The sequence below is a fragment of the Rhinatrema bivittatum genome, chromosome 9 (genome assembly GCF_901001135.1).
Source record: "Rhinatrema bivittatum chromosome 9, aRhiBiv1.1, whole genome shotgun sequence".
NCBI lineage: Eukaryota > Metazoa > Chordata > Amphibia > Gymnophiona > Rhinatrematidae > Rhinatrema > Rhinatrema bivittatum.
In genome coordinates, this window is record NC_042623.1 from 106093083 (window position 1) to 106110869 (window position 17787).

General features: G+C 42.6%; 1 protein-coding gene across 5 annotated transcripts in view; it reads left to right on the top strand.

Moving 5' to 3' along the window:
- PDZRN4 (PDZ domain containing ring finger 4) overlaps positions 1-17787 on the top strand; it is a 940417-nt gene that overhangs the window by 791451 nt on the left and 131179 nt on the right. For all 5 annotated transcript variants that reach the window (XM_029616542.1, XM_029616543.1, XM_029616541.1 and 2 more), the window contains one exon: positions 12156-12254. In XM_029616542.1, the coding sequence (XP_029472402.1) occupies positions 12156-12254 (99 nt within the window). The remainder of the gene's footprint in view (positions 1-12155; positions 12255-17787) is intronic.

Genomic DNA, 17787 nt, shown 5'->3' on the forward strand with positions numbered 1-17787 from the left:
CGCGCGCTGACCCCGGATTTTATGACATGCGCGCAGCAGCGCGCACATGTTATAAAATTGCGTGTACATTTGTGCGTGCCGGGTAGCACGCACAAATGTACCCCGTGCATACTTCTTTAAAAATCTACCCCTTTGTGTTTAAAATATGATGAATAAGCTCATTTTTGTGTTTCAAATGATCTGCAAAAAATTTCATCAATTTTTCATTTCTGGGGGAAATAGTGCACACTATTAGCAAATAGGAGGGTACATTTTAAAAAACAGCGCGCGCGCATACTTTTGTATACTTTTGCACACCAGGCGCAATCAAAAGTACGCCGGATTTTATAAGATACGTGCGTAGCCGCGCGTATCTTATAAAATCCGGGGTAGGCATGCGCAAAGGGGTGCACATTTGTGCAACGTGTGCGCGCCAATCCCTGTGCGCGCTGCCTGTTCCCTCCGAGGCCGCTCCAAAATCGGAGCGGCCTCAGAGGGAACCTTCCTTCCACCCACCCCCACCTTCCCCTCCCTTCTCCTACCTAACCCCCCCCCCCCCCTCCCGGCCCTATCTAACCCCCCCCCTTACCGTTGTTGTAAAAGTTATGCCTGCTGGCGCGCCATCTCCCAACCTGGGGGCTGTTCCGAAGGCCTCGGCCACGCCCCTAGAATGCCCCCGGGCCGGCACCATGCCCCCCGGAATGCCCCGAACATTGAGCCGCCCACCCAACACACCCCCGATACGCCCCCCCTAGCGAAGCCCCGGGGCTTGCGTGCGCCACCGAGCCTATGCAAAATAGGCTTGGCGCGTGCAGGGGTGTTTTAAAAGGGTTATGCGCATACATTATGCGCGTAACCCTTTTAAAATCTACCCCAGGGTGTATTATCTATCTACCCCGGGGATCCTGCCAGGAACTTATGACCTGGCTTAACCACTGATGATAACAGGATACTGGGCTTGTTGGACCTTTGGTCTTCCTCAGTACAGCAAGTCTTGTGTTCTTATGTTCTTATTAACAACTAGTGCGCAGTTTCCCAAAAAAGAAAAAAACAAGCAAGCAAACAAACAAAAGAATTAAAACAAAAATCCTGAAAATGAAAAACAAACAATAAATTGCTGAAAAACAAAAGACGAAAAAAATAAGAGTGTGCATCTCTAATATTCAATGTCACTCTAAGTTGAAGGAGTTACAAAGGAAAAATATGTGTACGCCTCGGAATCCTTTGGGGTCCCCTATCAATTTTCATTTCAGGGAGTTCCTTCTTTGTTTTGCCAGGACAATGAAAGTCAATAGATCTCAATTTGTGCACAGCTTCTCATTTACTTTGATTTAAAGGTCCCAGTCTTAATCATTTATGGTTTATTTAGGCTCTCATATAGTCCTCAAAGGAACTGCAAGCTCTCTTATTCCTAAATGTACACCTTGATGCAGTAATTGAAGCAGTTTTGTTGCTGTAATTCCTTCCTAATTTTGCAATTCTGCTCAAGTGTTCTTTCCCTCTAGATACATTAATTAGTGCTGGTTTTAAACATGCCTCTATTTGGTATGCTTATTTTTTCTTCAGTGCCAAACTCAGGACACTCTTTACCTTACTTGAATAAGTTGTCATGCTTATTGTAGCACTGAGAGGAGAGGATCACATTGCTGGTGGCTGGAAAGAATCAGGAAGAACTGCTTGGACAAGTATTGGGGAGAAGTAAACTATTGGGGTACATTATTTAGTGTGTTTGTGTGTTTTGTTTTAAATAGGTAGTCAGAAAGTCAAGCAACAAACAGAAGTTTGTGTGTTTGTATTTCCCAACCCTCCCACCCCTCTCCCACCTACCCCTAGCTCATCCATTAATTTATAGGCAGGTATCACTTTCACACTTAAAAAAAAAAAAATTTAATCAGCCTTTTAACTTAAACTCAGAAATTCCACACACCTTTTAAGAGTTTGATCATTCCCTTGTAGGTCACTACCAGATATGTAGTGAATACACTAATAAAATTAAAGGACCCTAATTGTATGCATTCCTACTCCCATAGCAACCTAAAACGTAACTAGGAACTGAATAAATTTAAGACGAAGGCAGCAGTCCAGCAGCAAGAGGGGGCCTCCCAGTCTTTTGCATCAAGTGTCACATGTATGATTTTTTTAACTGCCGGTGAGAAGTTGTATGTGTGCTTCCGAGGCAAAGGGCTCCCTTCTCTCAGAAAATAAGTCCAATCTCTGGAGGCTAGAGTGGCAGACCTGGAGGAGCTGAGGCAGACAGAGAGGTATATAGATGAAACCTTCAGGGACATAGTAGCCAAGTTCCAACTCCAGTCTGGCAGCCCTGGTGCTGCCTTGGAGGAAGAAGGTCTCATGATGGGAGAGCATCAACCTGGTGCAGCAGGAAATGATCCTGTAGCAAGGACCTGCTCTCCAGGTGGTGCATTCTCCTCTTGCACCAAGGATGTGTCTCCCAGGGCTACTGCCCAGGAGGGAAGGGTTAGGTCGGCCATCATAGTTGGTGATTTGATTATTAGGAATGTAGACAGCTGGGTGGCTGGTGGGCGTGAGGATCACCTGGTAACATGCCTAACTGGTGCAAAGGTGGTGAACCTCATGCGTCACCTAGATAGGATTATAGACAGTGCTGGGGAGGAGCTGGCTATCGTGGTCCATGTGGGCACCAACGCCATAGGAGAATGTGGGAGGAAGGTTCTGGAAGCCAAATTTAGGCTTTTAGATAGAAAGCTGAAATCCAGAACCTCCAGGGTAGCGTGAAAAGTATATTACTTTTAGAGTTCAAATTACTGATTTATCATATTCCCTAATTACCCTCTTCATTATTGTTTAAAAAGACCCATCTAAAATACTGCCACTAGGCAACCAATATTCCGTGGAAGCTAGATGCCTTAGAATGGCTCTAGGAGCCTAGATCCTGCTGAGTGAAAATTCTCCTCTCTCAACATCTAAATTTAGTGGGAGGAATTGCAGGGTTTTGAACCCCTGGCTTTGTATAAGGCAGGTCTAGTGTCCTGCTGGAGGAGCTATGCTGGCTAATAAGGAATAGAGGAAGTAAGGGTTTAGTATCATCCTAGGTACTGTAAGCAGGGCTAGGCCCAGCCAGACTCCCATTGGCTGTGAGTAAACCCATCCTGGTTACACAGCTGTGCTTAAATAGTAGCCTGCAAGGAAGCTCCATTGCTGGCACAAGATCTCCCAATGATTTGCAGTGGACTTGCCTTGTCTGCTATAGTTATTCCCTCCCGCAGCCTTAAGTCAGGAAATATCTGTTTTGTTTTTGCTTTGGTTTTCTGCATTAAAGAATCGGTGCAAGTGCAGCTACTGTGTGGTCCTTTTTTCCCTGACAGATTGTGCCAGCCCTTTTTTTTGAGAGATCCACAACTTTAGGGGTTTTTTTTCTTTTTAGATACCAATAGTTCAGGAAAGAAAATTCAGGTAGTTAGAGCTCTGTGCAGCTAGAGTTTCTTTTGCTTATTTTTTTGTTTGTGGTTGTGAGCAGCCAGTCTGCAGGTAGAGACAGTTACAGCAAAGGATTTTGTGGAAAGTGGCCTAGGAAAAGTCAGCTTTTCCTTTCTTCACTGCCCTGATTATGGCTACACTTGAAGATACCATTAAAGAATAGCACCAACAAATATACATTTTATCCCAACAAATGCAGGCACTCCAGGAGGTTGCCAAAACATGGGAGCAAAAGTATAAGCAATTGGAAACAGCCCATATCTCATTGAAATTTGCTCTGGGGAAAAAAACTGTCCAACCCCAAATTTGTACCTCCTGAGTGCTTTGAAGGGAACAGGGGATGATTTCAGGAGTTCCTGTACCAATGTAATTTACACTTCCAATTTTATTCAGATTTCTTTGCAGATGATGCATGGAAAGCTATGTTGGGTAATTACACTACTGACTGGAGATGCCCTGAAATGGAATGGGACCCAAACACCACATGGGGGATTTTCCTCCAAGAATTCAAAAAGATGTTTTCTGACCTTCACCAGAAACAGCAGAATGCAGGCTGCTATGATTATGGCAAGAATTTGCTCTGTTTTGTCCTACATCGCTGGTTTTCGGGAACTTCAGCCGGATGTGGGCTGGGGTGAAGAGCCATTGTGGCACCAGTTCTGATTAGGACTGAGGGAGGCAATTAAAGATGAACTGGCCTGGATTGAGCCTTAGAGAAGTTAATTAATATCTGTATACATATCAACACCAGCTTGGGGGAGCAGTAAGGGGAAAGGCAAGGGATCTTGAGCTGGTTAAGCCTCCTCTGACAAAAGGCACCAGAACCAATGCAAGTCTGTATCACTCCCTCCTGGGGTCCAAATGCATGTGGCGAGGCTCCATGGTCAGAACCATGGCCCCTTTCCCGCTATATCAGCCGTGGAAATTTGGGACATTTTGTGACACGATGCCCCTACTGGGACACCTTTCCAAAAAAATAATATGGCTTCCCAAAGAGAGAGTCATCAAACATCTGGTGACCTACAGGATAGAGCCGATTCTCAAAACAATGGAGGCAAAGATTGGATGGAACAGATAGCCTCTACAACAATCCCAGGTGGCACAAATCCAACAACGAGAATGCTTTAAACAGATGGAACAAATTTGAAAAACCTATATTTAGGAAATAGGAAAAAAAAAGTGAAGCCACTAATCTCCCAAATGGAAAAGCTGGATACAGAGGTTCTACCCACCTTAGCCAAACTGGATGAAACATTATACAGAAAGATTTGTGGGCACTATCCCAGGGCCTGCAAGAAGGACTGCTATCAGAGCCTGAGGAGGTTACCTTTCCAGGAGGAGCCTTTTTGAGGATAAAAAATGAAAGTTTGCCAACAAGGGGCCAGCCACCCATCACTGGGGGAAAAAGACACCAAAATTGAATTCCAGCATGGACCCATCTGATCAGTATGGTAGTGAGGAAGAGCTACGTTACACTGAGACGGGGTCAGAGAAAGGATTATCAGATTCCATTCCCCCCAGTGTCAACTGCACTAGATGGAGAGTCTTCGCTCCCTTGTAATGTGGTACTGGAAGATGAATGAGACTTTTCAATCTTGACTTCTCTTCTCTCCCCCCCCCCCCACCACCCCTTTTTTCTTGCTGGAGAAGCTATGCTGGCTCATTAGGATTTACTAGTGTCCCAGGAACTGTGGGCAGGGCTAGGCCCAGCCTGATTCCCATTAGGTGTGAGTAAACCTACCCTGGTTACTCAGGCATGCATAAATAGTAGCTTGCAAGGAAGTGTCATTGCTGTCTTAACATCTCCTGAGGATTTGCAGTGGACTTTGAGTTAATGTAGCACCAGAAGGACTGCTAGCTTTCCAGGTCTCTTCCTTTCTACCTCTCTGTAAGGGAATCTATACCTTGTCTACTTTTGTAATACCCTCCTGCAGCCATAAGTCAGTGCGTATGTTATAAAATAGCCTGGATGCGCATATGTGTGCACCCAGTTTTGCAAGTGGGTGCACACCGCCGTGTAAAGTCGGTTATGAGCCGCACAAGTGGGGGGAATTTTATAACAGGCGTGCGCGTCCCTGCCATGATCAGTTTCACCAGTTCATCCACCAGTTCTCCCAGTCTAAAGCTACATCCTCCAAACCCCTCTGGTTCCTTAGCCTGTACTCTCCCCAAATACCCCAGACCCACTCAGGGATGCCTGTTTTGTTTTATTAACTTACGCATCCTCCATAGCAGAAGCAAAGTTGCATAGCACTGGATCTGAACATGCGCCCAGGCATGTAAGTACTTGCATGCACTTCTCTTGGTGCTGTTGTGAGGAGAAGTGGTCCGAAAAGGCCAGCAGACAAGCAAGGGCAGGGAGGCACAGGTGCAGAAAACATCCTAGCCCATCATTTCTGACAAGCCTTTTCAACTAGTTTAGGACAATTTATAGCCACAATCTTATTAGCTAGCCTGGCTGCGATTGAAATTTAGTCTAAGATAGCCAACTAGCTGAGCTGCCAGCTGAAAATTTACCTCTCTGTGACTCAGATTGTTTTATTTAAATGGTGATGAACCATTTCTTTCCTTTTTCTTTCCCTTCAAGGATTCGTGGATCAAACCTGAAAAATTGATTATACACTGGTTATCTATCATTCAGAACTGGCTCATGATTAACAAACTTGTATTAATTATTTTCAAAACTGAATTATCCCGTTTTCCCCCATCATCCACCCCCAACTCTAATTACCTTTATGAACAAAGTCATCCCATGCTCAAAAATAGCTCGCAACCTTGGCATTCTTTTAGATCCTGCTCTTTCTGTGCACGAACATATTAAATCTCTGACATAATCCTCGTTTTTTTAAGCTCAGGTTATTACGTAATTTGAAGCCATTACTCAACCTAGATGACTTTCCTACAGTTTTACAATCATTACTCTTTTCCAGCCTTGACTACTGTAATTCACTTTTTCTTGGTCTCCTAGGTTACATACTTTGTCCACTTCAAATTTTTCAAAACTCAGCAGCAAGACTTCTTACTGACCTTCCCTCCCATGATCACATAACTCCGGTTTTAGAATCATTGCACTGGTTACCTATTACTTATTGAATCCAATATAAGGTAGCGGTCATTATTCACAGTCTCCTTTATAACATTAAATCCTCCCTGGATCACATCCATTTTCAAGATACATATCCCTACAAGAGCTCTGAGATCAGCGAACAAAAGTCCGCTTGATGCTCCCTCTCCGAGAGTAGCAGTCTCTTTATTTTGAAACTCCCTCCCTACTGAAGTCAGAACAATTAAAGAACCCAAATTCTTCAAAAAGGCGCTAAAAATGTACCTATGTTGGAAAGCCTATTCAACTTGATCATATGTCAAGTCATGTCGTGTAGCCCTAAATTGAAATTGTTACCCGCCCTGAATATAGGAAGGACAGGTAACAAATGGTTTTAAAATAAAATAAATAAATAAACATGTGTAAATGGTGTGCATTAGTTAATTCCATTCAGTTCTTATAAAGAAAATAGAGTACTATCATTGGCAGTGCAATTTTTAGAAGACATTTATCTCAGAAAATTGGCTGCCTGAAAATTACTCATCCTTTCCCCAAGTAAAAGTGCACGTAGAAATCAACAGCATGCATACTTTTACCCAAGCAAAACGAAGGTGGCCTTGGAGTTGAGGATAAATCAGGAAGGGCAACAACATGCGTAGTTTTGCATTTTCAAAACAACACACATTGGGGTAGAATTTTCAAAGTGTTATTTTTTATTTTATTTATTTATTTATTTAGCATTTTTTATATACCGAGGTATAGCAGAGTTGCCTTCACTCCGGTTTACATTATAACAACCTGTTACATTGAAATTTGATAAATTACATTAAACCAACTGAGAAACTGACATATAAAATTAGTCTAAACAAAAACAAGATATACTAAAAGTTAGGTATACTGAAAAACAGGGTTCATAGATAATAGGAGATATCTGTAGTTAGAAGCAGGATAAATTGTTACACGCGAAACCCCCGAAAACCTACCCCTGCGCGTGCTGAGCGCAAGCCCCAGGACGCGCGTATGTCCCAGGGCTTTCCAAAATGGGCAGGGCGGGGCGGCGGGCTGGAGCGGTCCCGAGTGCTCTGGCACAGCAGCCTGTGCCGGGGCATGATGTGCTGGCAGCCGGCTGGCAGGCGAAACTCCTGCAAAAAAAGGTAAGGGAGAGGGATTTAGTTAGGGCTGGGGGTGGGTTAGACAGGGGAAGGGAAGGAAAGATGGGGGGGGGGAGGAATCGAAAAAAAAGATAAGGCCATTGCAGAAAGACGAAATTAATTATTTGCTTCTGTGTTTACTAATGAGGATGTTAGGGAGATACCGGTTCCATTGATGAGTCAGATGAACTGAACCAAATCACTGTGAACCTGGAAGATGTAGTAGGCCACATTGACAAAGTAAAGAGTAGCAGGATGCGTCACCGCGTGGAAATTGCATTATTCCCCCCCCCCTTGTGTGCGCCTCCCGCACATGCTCACGTAGATTATAAAATCCGGCACGGCCCCCGGATTATATAACATGCGCGCACCTTTGAAAATCTACCCTTTCTTAGAGTATGAGTGGCAGTTTTGAATTTGCACCCATAGCCCAGAGAATTTTGATGAGAGCAGTAGCGTTATGCTGTTTTTTCCTCTCCTAGGCCCTAAAGGTTTCCTAACTCTGACAAGGATAGGAGTGGGAAAGTGTATGAATGAGTGAATGAATGTGATAGATTATATTTAAAGAAGATAACTGGCTAAGGTAAGGTGAAGAATAGAGAAGTGGTAATTGTTAAGTGTAGCTGACTCGGCCGGAACTAGCATCAGCTTAAGGCAGGCGTCGGAGCCAGTGGAATCTGTGGCACAGCATCATAAAAGCTACAGAATAATGCAAGTGAGAGTGGCAACATTTGTGAAGGTGAATCAAAGAACATAATTTCAACCTTGATACAAAGTATCTTTACTGTTTATAACAAGGAAACTTCCTCAGAAAAGATTAGTATCATTTAGCGAACAGTGGATACCATCTGTACGGGAAAGTACCTTCTTCTCTTTCTATGTGACAGATCTTGGCACGGCTAACAATGAAATAAAGGCACCACAGTGTACATCACTGTAGGCAGTTGCAAGTTATCAAACAATCACATTTAATAAAGACGTGGCTGTCAGTCTAGTCTCCATAGTCACCCTGCATAAAAGAAAAGTATGAAAGGTTAAGGCTGAAACAGCGAGTCCCTGTCCTTGTCCTAAAGTAAGGAAATTCAAGTATCCTTTGTTTTAAATAGACAAGTTACACAGTGTCACTAAGCCGTTGGAACCATATTCTCTTAGGGAACACACTAACATCAGTTGGCAGAAGATCACCAGTGCAGGGAGTTACTTTTTTTTATTAATTTGATAAAGTATAGGATAGTAGGGAAAAGAGGAGATATGTCACCAAAGATAAAGCTGCTACCAGTGCTCCCCAACCTCAAATCCCAGCAGAATTAGCCAGGTCCAGAGAATATACTAAAGCTAAGTGTGTATACACACTATCTCAAACACTATTGATTGAACAACAGAGGGCACATTTAAAGAGACTAACACATAAACAAAAACAAAACATCCGAGAGAACAAGAGAAAGAGGAACAGAGAACACAAAGGAGAATACAGATACAACACAGATGAGAACAAACAGAAAAGTAAATAAAACATATTTACCTTAATAGGAGATCAGCTCCAGCATCCCACACTTCATCCATAGAAACTTCTCTGAAAGATATAAATAGATTGTAGTTAGGAAAAGTTAAGAATAGAGGGGTTACTTATCTTAGTATTTTGATTGTGTTCTTGAACCAGCTCTTTATCTATCTTTAAAGATAAGAAAAAAGAAAAAAATACACTATTGGTAATTGCTTTTTGTTAAGAGTAGAATCAAATTGTTAACGTTGTCACCATAAAAGGAGAGCATATTCCTTTATCCTATCCTTGCTTCCCTTTCATGCCCTGGGAGATAGTGCTGGGTGGGTTTTGTGCCCCTATCCCTTTAAACAGCTAGTTGGGAGGAGGGTATTGGACTGTCTGCTCTATGGGACAACAGAGGACCTGCTACCATACAAGAGATGACTACAAACAATATCATTACCCTCGACCACAAAGGAGATCCTCCCACAGAGGTAGCAGTCTACAATTAAAAGGAACAGTCTAGGGGCATTCCAGAGTGGGACCAAGTTGATATTTGTGACATACCCAGTCTCTCCGCAGGCTGATATGGAGATTGCAGTAGACAGGCTGTACTTCCACAGGTAGTTTTCCACTGTAGTTTACTCAAAAGTGAAACATTTGAGTTTTTAACTCCTAAACAAATCACAGTCTCTTTGGCTGGTTGTGGAAGAGCTGAATACCATTCTGAACACAACTCACAGTTTCTCCGAATGACTTGCTTAATCTAGAGCAGCTCCCAACAGGGTCTCCCTAATTCACCACTCTTCTGAAGATGAGTGTCAAACCTTTCCTTTCTCCTGGGTTTTTCCACTTTCCACTTGCTCCATATATAAGCAATTAAAACATAGAAGGAAAGAAACTCAGCTGCAACCACCCCAGTAAGTCAGTGTTACATTGCATGTTAGAGTTTGAAAGAACAGGCTGCCCTTGATCACTGTATATTTCCTCAGCTGTCCATGCCCTCCTTACAAAGACTGGATCCTCAGTCTCCATAACATCTTCCTCTTCTGTTGAGGCCGAGGTTTCTGGTTCCAGGGCTTTCTGGTTCTGTGTCTATGGGGAGAAAGTCCATTTTTGTTCCTCCTCTATCCCTCTTATCTGTGCAGACTTCAGGATCTGCTCCCACCTTGTGTCTTGGGATCCTGCCACTAGGGCCCCTTTGGATGTTTCACTCTGGACCCAAGATCCTAGGGAGTGGTACCCACTGTTCCAGCTCATCCATCTTAAAGAGCTGTGACATTTTTTTCTTGCTCAGACCATATCCTTGCTTTTTCCTAGAGATTGGCAACCTGTCTCCCTTTCCTCTGTTCCTCATTCTTTTACAGGGAGGTGAGTCTACCTCATCACATATTTTATAAGAGATGTATGCATGCATATTTGGCAACTTATTCACATAATTTTACGCCTGCTAATTATGTTGTGCAATTTATATCAGTCTTGTCTATTGTTTACTATTAGTTGGGTGGGAGGTCTTGAGAATTTGAAGTGAAGAACTAGGAGGGTTTTGAATACCATGAGAAGAATTAGGGACCTAGTGGAGGATTCACGTAATTTTAGTTATACATATGTGTTTTTAAATACACCAACTTCCTCACATAAACAGTGTTTACGCGAGTGAGATTATTTGCATGTGAAATATATGCACGTATGTTCTTAAAATAGGTAAGAAAAGTATGTGCTTTCAATGCATTGCAGATATTTGTGCATAAGGAAACAAATGCATGTATGTAGGGGATAGGCATCCATGTGTTTTATAATCTGCATGTACTTGATATGCACATGTATTAAAATACTGTAGCGGATCTCCACGTGGCCATATATGCACATACATGGGGCTGCGTGGAGTTCTTTGAAAGTTATCCTCTCACTTTCCAAGTGAAACATACTTCTAAAATTGGTCTGGGTGAATTATTGTGTGAGCAAAGGACCCGCTTCTGCTTTATAACTTAGTTTACATGTGTGTGGTTAGTTTACATTAAAGCATGAATGACATTGGTGTGTGATTGATCGATGTATGAGGTGAACATCATAAAAACATAAGGCTTGCCATTTTGGGTCAGACCAAAGGTCCATCAAGCCAAGTATCCTGTTTCCAACAGTGACCAAACCAAGTCACAAGTACCTGGCAGGATCCCAGTATTTATATATTCCAAGCTGCTTATCCCAAAAATAAGCAGTGGATTTCTGCACCTCTACCTTAATGGTTAATGGACTTTTCCTCCAGGAACTTGTCCAAATCTTTTTTAAATGCAGCTACACTAATAGCTTTAACCACATCCTCTGGCAATGAATTCCAGGACTTAATTATGCATTAAGTAAAAAAAAAAAGTTTTCTTATTAGTTTTAAATGTATTACCCAGTAACTTCATGTTGTGTCTTCTGGCCTGGGTACTTTTTGAAAGAGTAAACAACTGATTAACATTTACTCATTCCACTCCACTCATTATTTCATAGACTTCTATCAGCCATCTCTTCTCCAAACTGAAGAATCCTACCCTCTTTAGCCTTTCTTCATAGGGGAAATGTTCCATCCCCTGTATCATTTTGGTTGCCCTTCTCTGTACCTTTTCCATGCTCTTAGTCGGCACATCATGTCATGGCAGAAAATCTAGTATAAGCTAGTTCTTAATAAGCAAAATAAAAAAGAAGCAAAATCGATGCATTTCTTATTTTTTTGAGTTTGTTAAATGCCAAACTATTCCTGACTTCTAACTTAACTGTGCTTCTTTAATGTAGGATGGAGGAGAATGAGAATTCACATTAGAAGACATTCATGTTTGACTGTACAATGACAGGCACCACTCACGTTTGTAATGATCTCTTAAAATGTATAAGATTAAGATTAAGGAAAGTCTTTGCTTTTTGGAAGACATATTGAATGGAACCAAATGTGATTAAAATCTTCTCAAGAATTGACCAAGAGAATGCCATGGAGTTCTCCATTCTGCTGTAGATCTTTTCCCCTAAGATGAATACCATACCGTGTGTGTTTTTCTTGCAGGAGGTTGAACTATGCCGTGTTAGCAGTCAAGAAAAGCTGGGGCTGACTGTCTGCTACAGAACAGATGATGAGGAAGACACTGGGATCTATGTCAGTGAGGTAAAATATTTGACAATTTGTAGTAATGGAAAAACAGAAGCCAGTGTGCTTAGAAATCTATTGAAAATTGGCTGCATGCCAGATTTTGTCACTTTCAATTAGCACTGTAAATTATGCAGCCTAAGTAATGTGATTATGTGTGCTTGTTTATTTGATGTAACTGTTGTCAATGCAAAATCACAGTTAAGAAAAGTACAGAGAAATCTAAGAGCATTGTCTGAAATGTAAATGTATGCAGAAGTTCACCTGGGCAACATATAACAAACTCTGTTTTGCACTGCCTTATTTAGATTTAATCTTTTATAAATTTATATTTTTCTGTTTGATGCAGCATAAATACAGATTATTTTGATTTGATATTCAAAGGCTTTGTCTTGCTAACGTCTGGCGTTAGCCACACAAAAATCTAAAATTTGAATATATTTCCCTCCTGGGTGGATAAACTGGGTGTGTACAATTCATTGTGTGTGCACAAAATTTATCCAGATTAAAAAAAAAAGTGGCACTGGAGGCATTCAAGTCTGGGCTAAATTTTCACTCATAAGTACCTATTGAGAGCTGTGTGGCTAAGTTACATGTATAATTCTGGTCAGAAATCTCTAACCTACAGGAATCTTTCAGTGCTGCCAAACTGCCCAAGATGCAATGGTTCTGCAATAGTAAATAAATGAATAAAACAAAGAACCTTAGAAATGTAAATGGAAAGCATTTATGCAGTCTTTTTAAATATTCTTATACAATCCCTCAATTTCCAATGGTATATCACAAAATTATAAAATGGATAATGCTAATTAGCATTATTTGGCTAGTTATTCAAAAGCCATTTACACGGATAACTGAAAAGTTATCCGTGTAAATGGCTAATTTGGCAATTTCAGGGCTAGATTCATCAAATTATCGCATGCGATAGGAAGAGGGGCGTGTTTTATGGTAATAGCCTATTTATCGCAATGTATGCTATCTTACCCAGGTTGAGAGTCCATCAAGCTAGGTTGAGAGAACATTGTACAGATCTCATCTTTGTGTGTTTCCTCACTCCGAAGGTCATCAAAGAGTGCACTGTTCTGTTCATACGTCTCACTCTGCATGTCAAAGTGGCCCCTAACCCCTACACTACTACGTAAACCTCACCTTGAAATGACTAGGTAGGCCTCCTATAGAGGTATAAATACCTAACAATTAGAAGGGCCTTATAGCTAGGTTCTCTCTCTCTCTCTCCCCCTCTCCCTACCCCCTTTTCCAAATTAGCATTGCACTGTGCGTTATGGTGCTTTTCGCATGCATTAAGGTGTTTTTTGCATGCGAAAAGGCCGTAACGCAAGCTGGAAAATAACCCCCTCAGTGAGTTATCCAGCTAAATTACAGCCGGATATAAAAGGGGCATTCTGGGATGGGGTTCACCATCGGCCCCTTCAACCTGCTGGGATAGCTAGGCTATGCGATCCCAGCCACGTCCCGAATTACTTAGGTAATAACTCTGGAAGTGTACTGTATAGTGTAAAAGTACACTTCCAGCATTTTTACCTTAGTAACGCTGGAAGCAGCCAGGATCGCATAGTAGAGTAATCCTGGGAGGACGAGGAGGCTGATGGTGAAGGTAATGGATGGGTGGGAAAGTGTGTGTGCGGCTGTTTGTGTGAGGTGGGGACAGAAGGGGTAATATACAGATTTTTTAGCAAGGAGGAAGGGGGCAGGTCTGCATACCCAGGCTGGAGGCGCTTGTCTTATTTTACTTTACATGCTGTTTTGTGGATTGCAGCACCTTTCTTGGTCAGCAGGAGGAAAGGAGAGGTAGAATCGTGTGGTAGGGCTGTGAGCATTGGACCGAGAGGCCCGCAATTTGGGGTTTTGTTATTTATTTATTTATGTATTTATTTATGTATTTTTTATTACATTTTTACATCATCATACAAATTATTTAAGACAGGAAAATCAACTATATCAAGCAATAAACAATTCCCTTAATACAGACAAAAAAAAATTGAATAAGTCCTCATTACTAGGGGACAGCTTATTAAGAAAATAATCAAAGAAAATAGCCCTGGATCTTTCCCTAAACTTCAATACCTCAAACATAGTATTAACATTTGTTCACTAAGAATACTTCAAGAAGTGCAGAGTCCATAAAAATAAACCTGTTACCCTGGAAACCTGTCACACATTTGCAAGGGAACTTTAGATAAAATGAAGCCCCAATAGCCAAAACCTGAGATTTCAATTGGAGAAACTGTTTCTTTCTTAACCTCATCTCTCTAGGAACATCTGTGAATACGTGAATATTTTGTCTACAAAATAAACTCCTCTTTATATTTAAAATATTGACGAAAGAAAATATCCTTATCCAAATCTAATGCAAATGTAACAACAAAAGTACCTCTCGTTGCTATATTATCAGATGAAGATTGAAGGAAGAGTGAGAGATCGGTACTAGAGAAGGGAGCTAAAAAAGCCGAATCACCTTCCTCTAAGCTTTCGACCCTCCTCTTGGCAGGCAATTCAGGAGTGAATTGAAGAACCTCAGTTACATATTTCTTAAACAACTCATCTGAAAGAAAAAGAGTTTGGGGTGAAATATCCTAGACGGCATTGCTCTCTAATGCTTCACATTTGTAGTGAATAATCACATTATCTTTAATCCCTGCAGTCAGCTAAGAATGCAGGTTGATAATTGCCCCAGAATAAGCATTAACATTGGTCTATGTAGTAGTTCTAGTCTCTAGATCTGATAATTCTGAAGTAGCTCCAGCTGAGTACTCACATAGCTGATTCACAGTACTAGACAAAGTAGTCTGTATCCTAGATATCACTTTTCAAATGTCCCTTAGGTAAATCTCGGCTGGATCAGTAGAGGAATCTATCTAGGATCCCCTCCAGTAGCAAACTGACAGGGTCCAGAATAGCACACACAGTTCTAACCAGAGCAGTTACTGTACATTCTCTGGCACAGATGAAATTGCTTTCCCCATCTCCCAATGGTTGCACAACAACAGGGAAATTCACCATATTTACATCTCCCTGCACAATATGGAAGGGGGGGGGGTGCAACTCCCACTCAGATTACTGTGGACAAGTATGTGGATATTGGAGCCTTCTATCAACATACCTGGCAAGATTTGGGGCCTTGGTAGTAGAGATCACACTTCTGGAATAAGGGAGGTCTCTTTTAATTTGGAAATCAGATATGCTTGCAGTAATGAATTTGCTCTATGGACATGTAAGTCCATAGATCCATGCTTTGAGGTTGGGATCGATGAAATTGCTTTCCTTTTCTTTCCCATCACACTGGTGAAGAAAAAAGTCTGTATAAGGGGTGCACCCCTTTGGCATGCAGCTTAGGTACACCAGCAGAGGCGCACTGCTTCTTAAAGGCCCCCGATGTAAGATGTCATCAACAATGGGTGGCCTCAGCTGTGCCTGCATCGCTGAACTCTTAACAAGCTCCCAGGGTCCCAAGCGATAGAATGTCAGCTGTCCCAGCTCTCACTGCTCTGCACTGCTTAAAGGCCCCTTTGAAAGATGTCATCAACATCAGCGCCTGCAGCGCTGACCTAAGAAGCTTCTGGGGACCTGGGCAATGGAATGTCGACTGTCCTCATTATTTTTTTTAAGATGCTACTTGTGTAGCTAATTATCCAGCTACACAAGGCCTGATAACTTTAGTCCTAAGCAATCATATTTAAACAATGGCCAGTTAAGGTTATCTGGCTGTCTGTAGCTGGTTAACCTTAAATAATTATATTAGGTGAGACGTTTATCTCGCTGAATATACAGGAAAAGTTATCCAGCTAACTTTAGCTAGAAAACTTGTCCAATAAACAGCCTACTGAATATTGGCCTCATTGTATATTGCAGGGGTCGGGAACCCATGGCTCGCGAGCCAGATATGGCTCTTTTGAGGGCTGCATCTGGCTCGCAGACACGTGTCGCCATACTTCGCGGTTCCCGGCTGACCCAGCTGCTCCCCGGTCCTCCGCCGCCCGGGCTTAAAATGCTGTCAGCCCGGGCGGAACGCGGCAGGACAGCTGGAGTCAGCGGCACCGGCGTGCTCTCTTCTCCTCCCCCCCCCCCCCCCGCGGCCCGGAAGAGGAAGTGGAGAGCATCGGGTGCCTGCGCGGGAAGAAGAGACCACACTAGCGTGGTCTCTTCTTCCGCGCAGGCACCCGATGCTCACCACTTCCTCTTCCGGGCCGCGGGGGGGAGGGAGGAGAAGAGAGCACGCCGACTGGAGTCATCCGGGTGCCTGCGCGGGAGTCATCGGGTGTCAGCCGGGTGCCAGCGCTGGAGTCATCGGGTGCCTGCGCGGGTCTTCCCGCGCAGGCACCCGATGCTCTCCACTTCCTCTTCCGGGCCGCGGGAAGAAGAGAGCACGCCGGTGCTCTCTTCTTCCCGCGGCCCGGAAGAGGAAGTGGAGAGCATCGGGTGCCTGCGCGGGAAGAAGACTGCAGCGCGGCTCGGAGGAAAATGAAAATCTTCAACCGCGGCCGATGGGACTCCGCCTTCGCCTCCGCGAGGGCTGAAAATGAAGGAGGTTAGCGTTGGGAGGTGGCTGCTGCTGCCGCGAGTTCCCGGGGGGAGAGAGAGAGTGAATGAGCGAGCAAGCATGTGTGTTTGAGATCCTGTGTGTGTGAGTGAGAGATTGCATGTATGTGAATGATTGAGAGCCTGTATATGTGAAAGAGAGTATGTCTGTGATTGAGATCCTGCCTGTGAGAGAGAGAGCATGAATGTAAGTTTACCATTGGGACCCTGTATGTGTAAGTTTGTAATTGAAAACCTGTTTGTTTGAAAGAGTATGTGTGTATGATTGAGATCCTTTGTGTGTGAGAGAGATCATGTGTATGTATGATTAAGAGCCTGTGTGTATAAGTAAGAGAGAGATCATGTGTGTCTGTGTCTGATTGACAGCTGGTTTAGGTGATGGAGCATGTGAGTATGTGATTGAGAGCCTGTGTGTAAATGAGAGAAAGAGAGGACATGTTTGTAAGCATGTGAATGAGAGTCTGTGTGTGAGAGAAAAAGACAGCATGTATTTATGTGATTGAAAGCCTGTGTGTGTGTAAGCGTGAAAAGATAGACAGCATGTGTGTAAATGTGTAATTAAGAGCCTATATAAGTGAGAGAGAAAAAACATTTGTATATGTGAGTGACTGAGAGCATGTGTGTATAGGTGTGTCATTGAGAGCCAGTGTGAGAGAGAGCGCTGGTATGTGACTGAGAGAGGAGAAAGTTCCAAGCAAACCACCCCACCTCCTGCTAATTCAGAACAATCTCAGGACACCTGGATATCAAACGTTCCCAGGTATGCAGAGCAAAAAAATTTTTGTATCCTTATTATTTTTCATTACTGGATCTTTGTGTCTGCTATTTTGAAATATTTTGTTGGTATCTGGAAATGTTTTATATGAGTTTTTAATTATTGGATATTCCACTCATCAGCTGTTTCGACATGTGTTCTTTTTGTTAGTACAGTTTTACTGCTGATGATTTTATATTTCTTGATTTGTTTTATAAGGATGTATGATGTTTCTTTTTT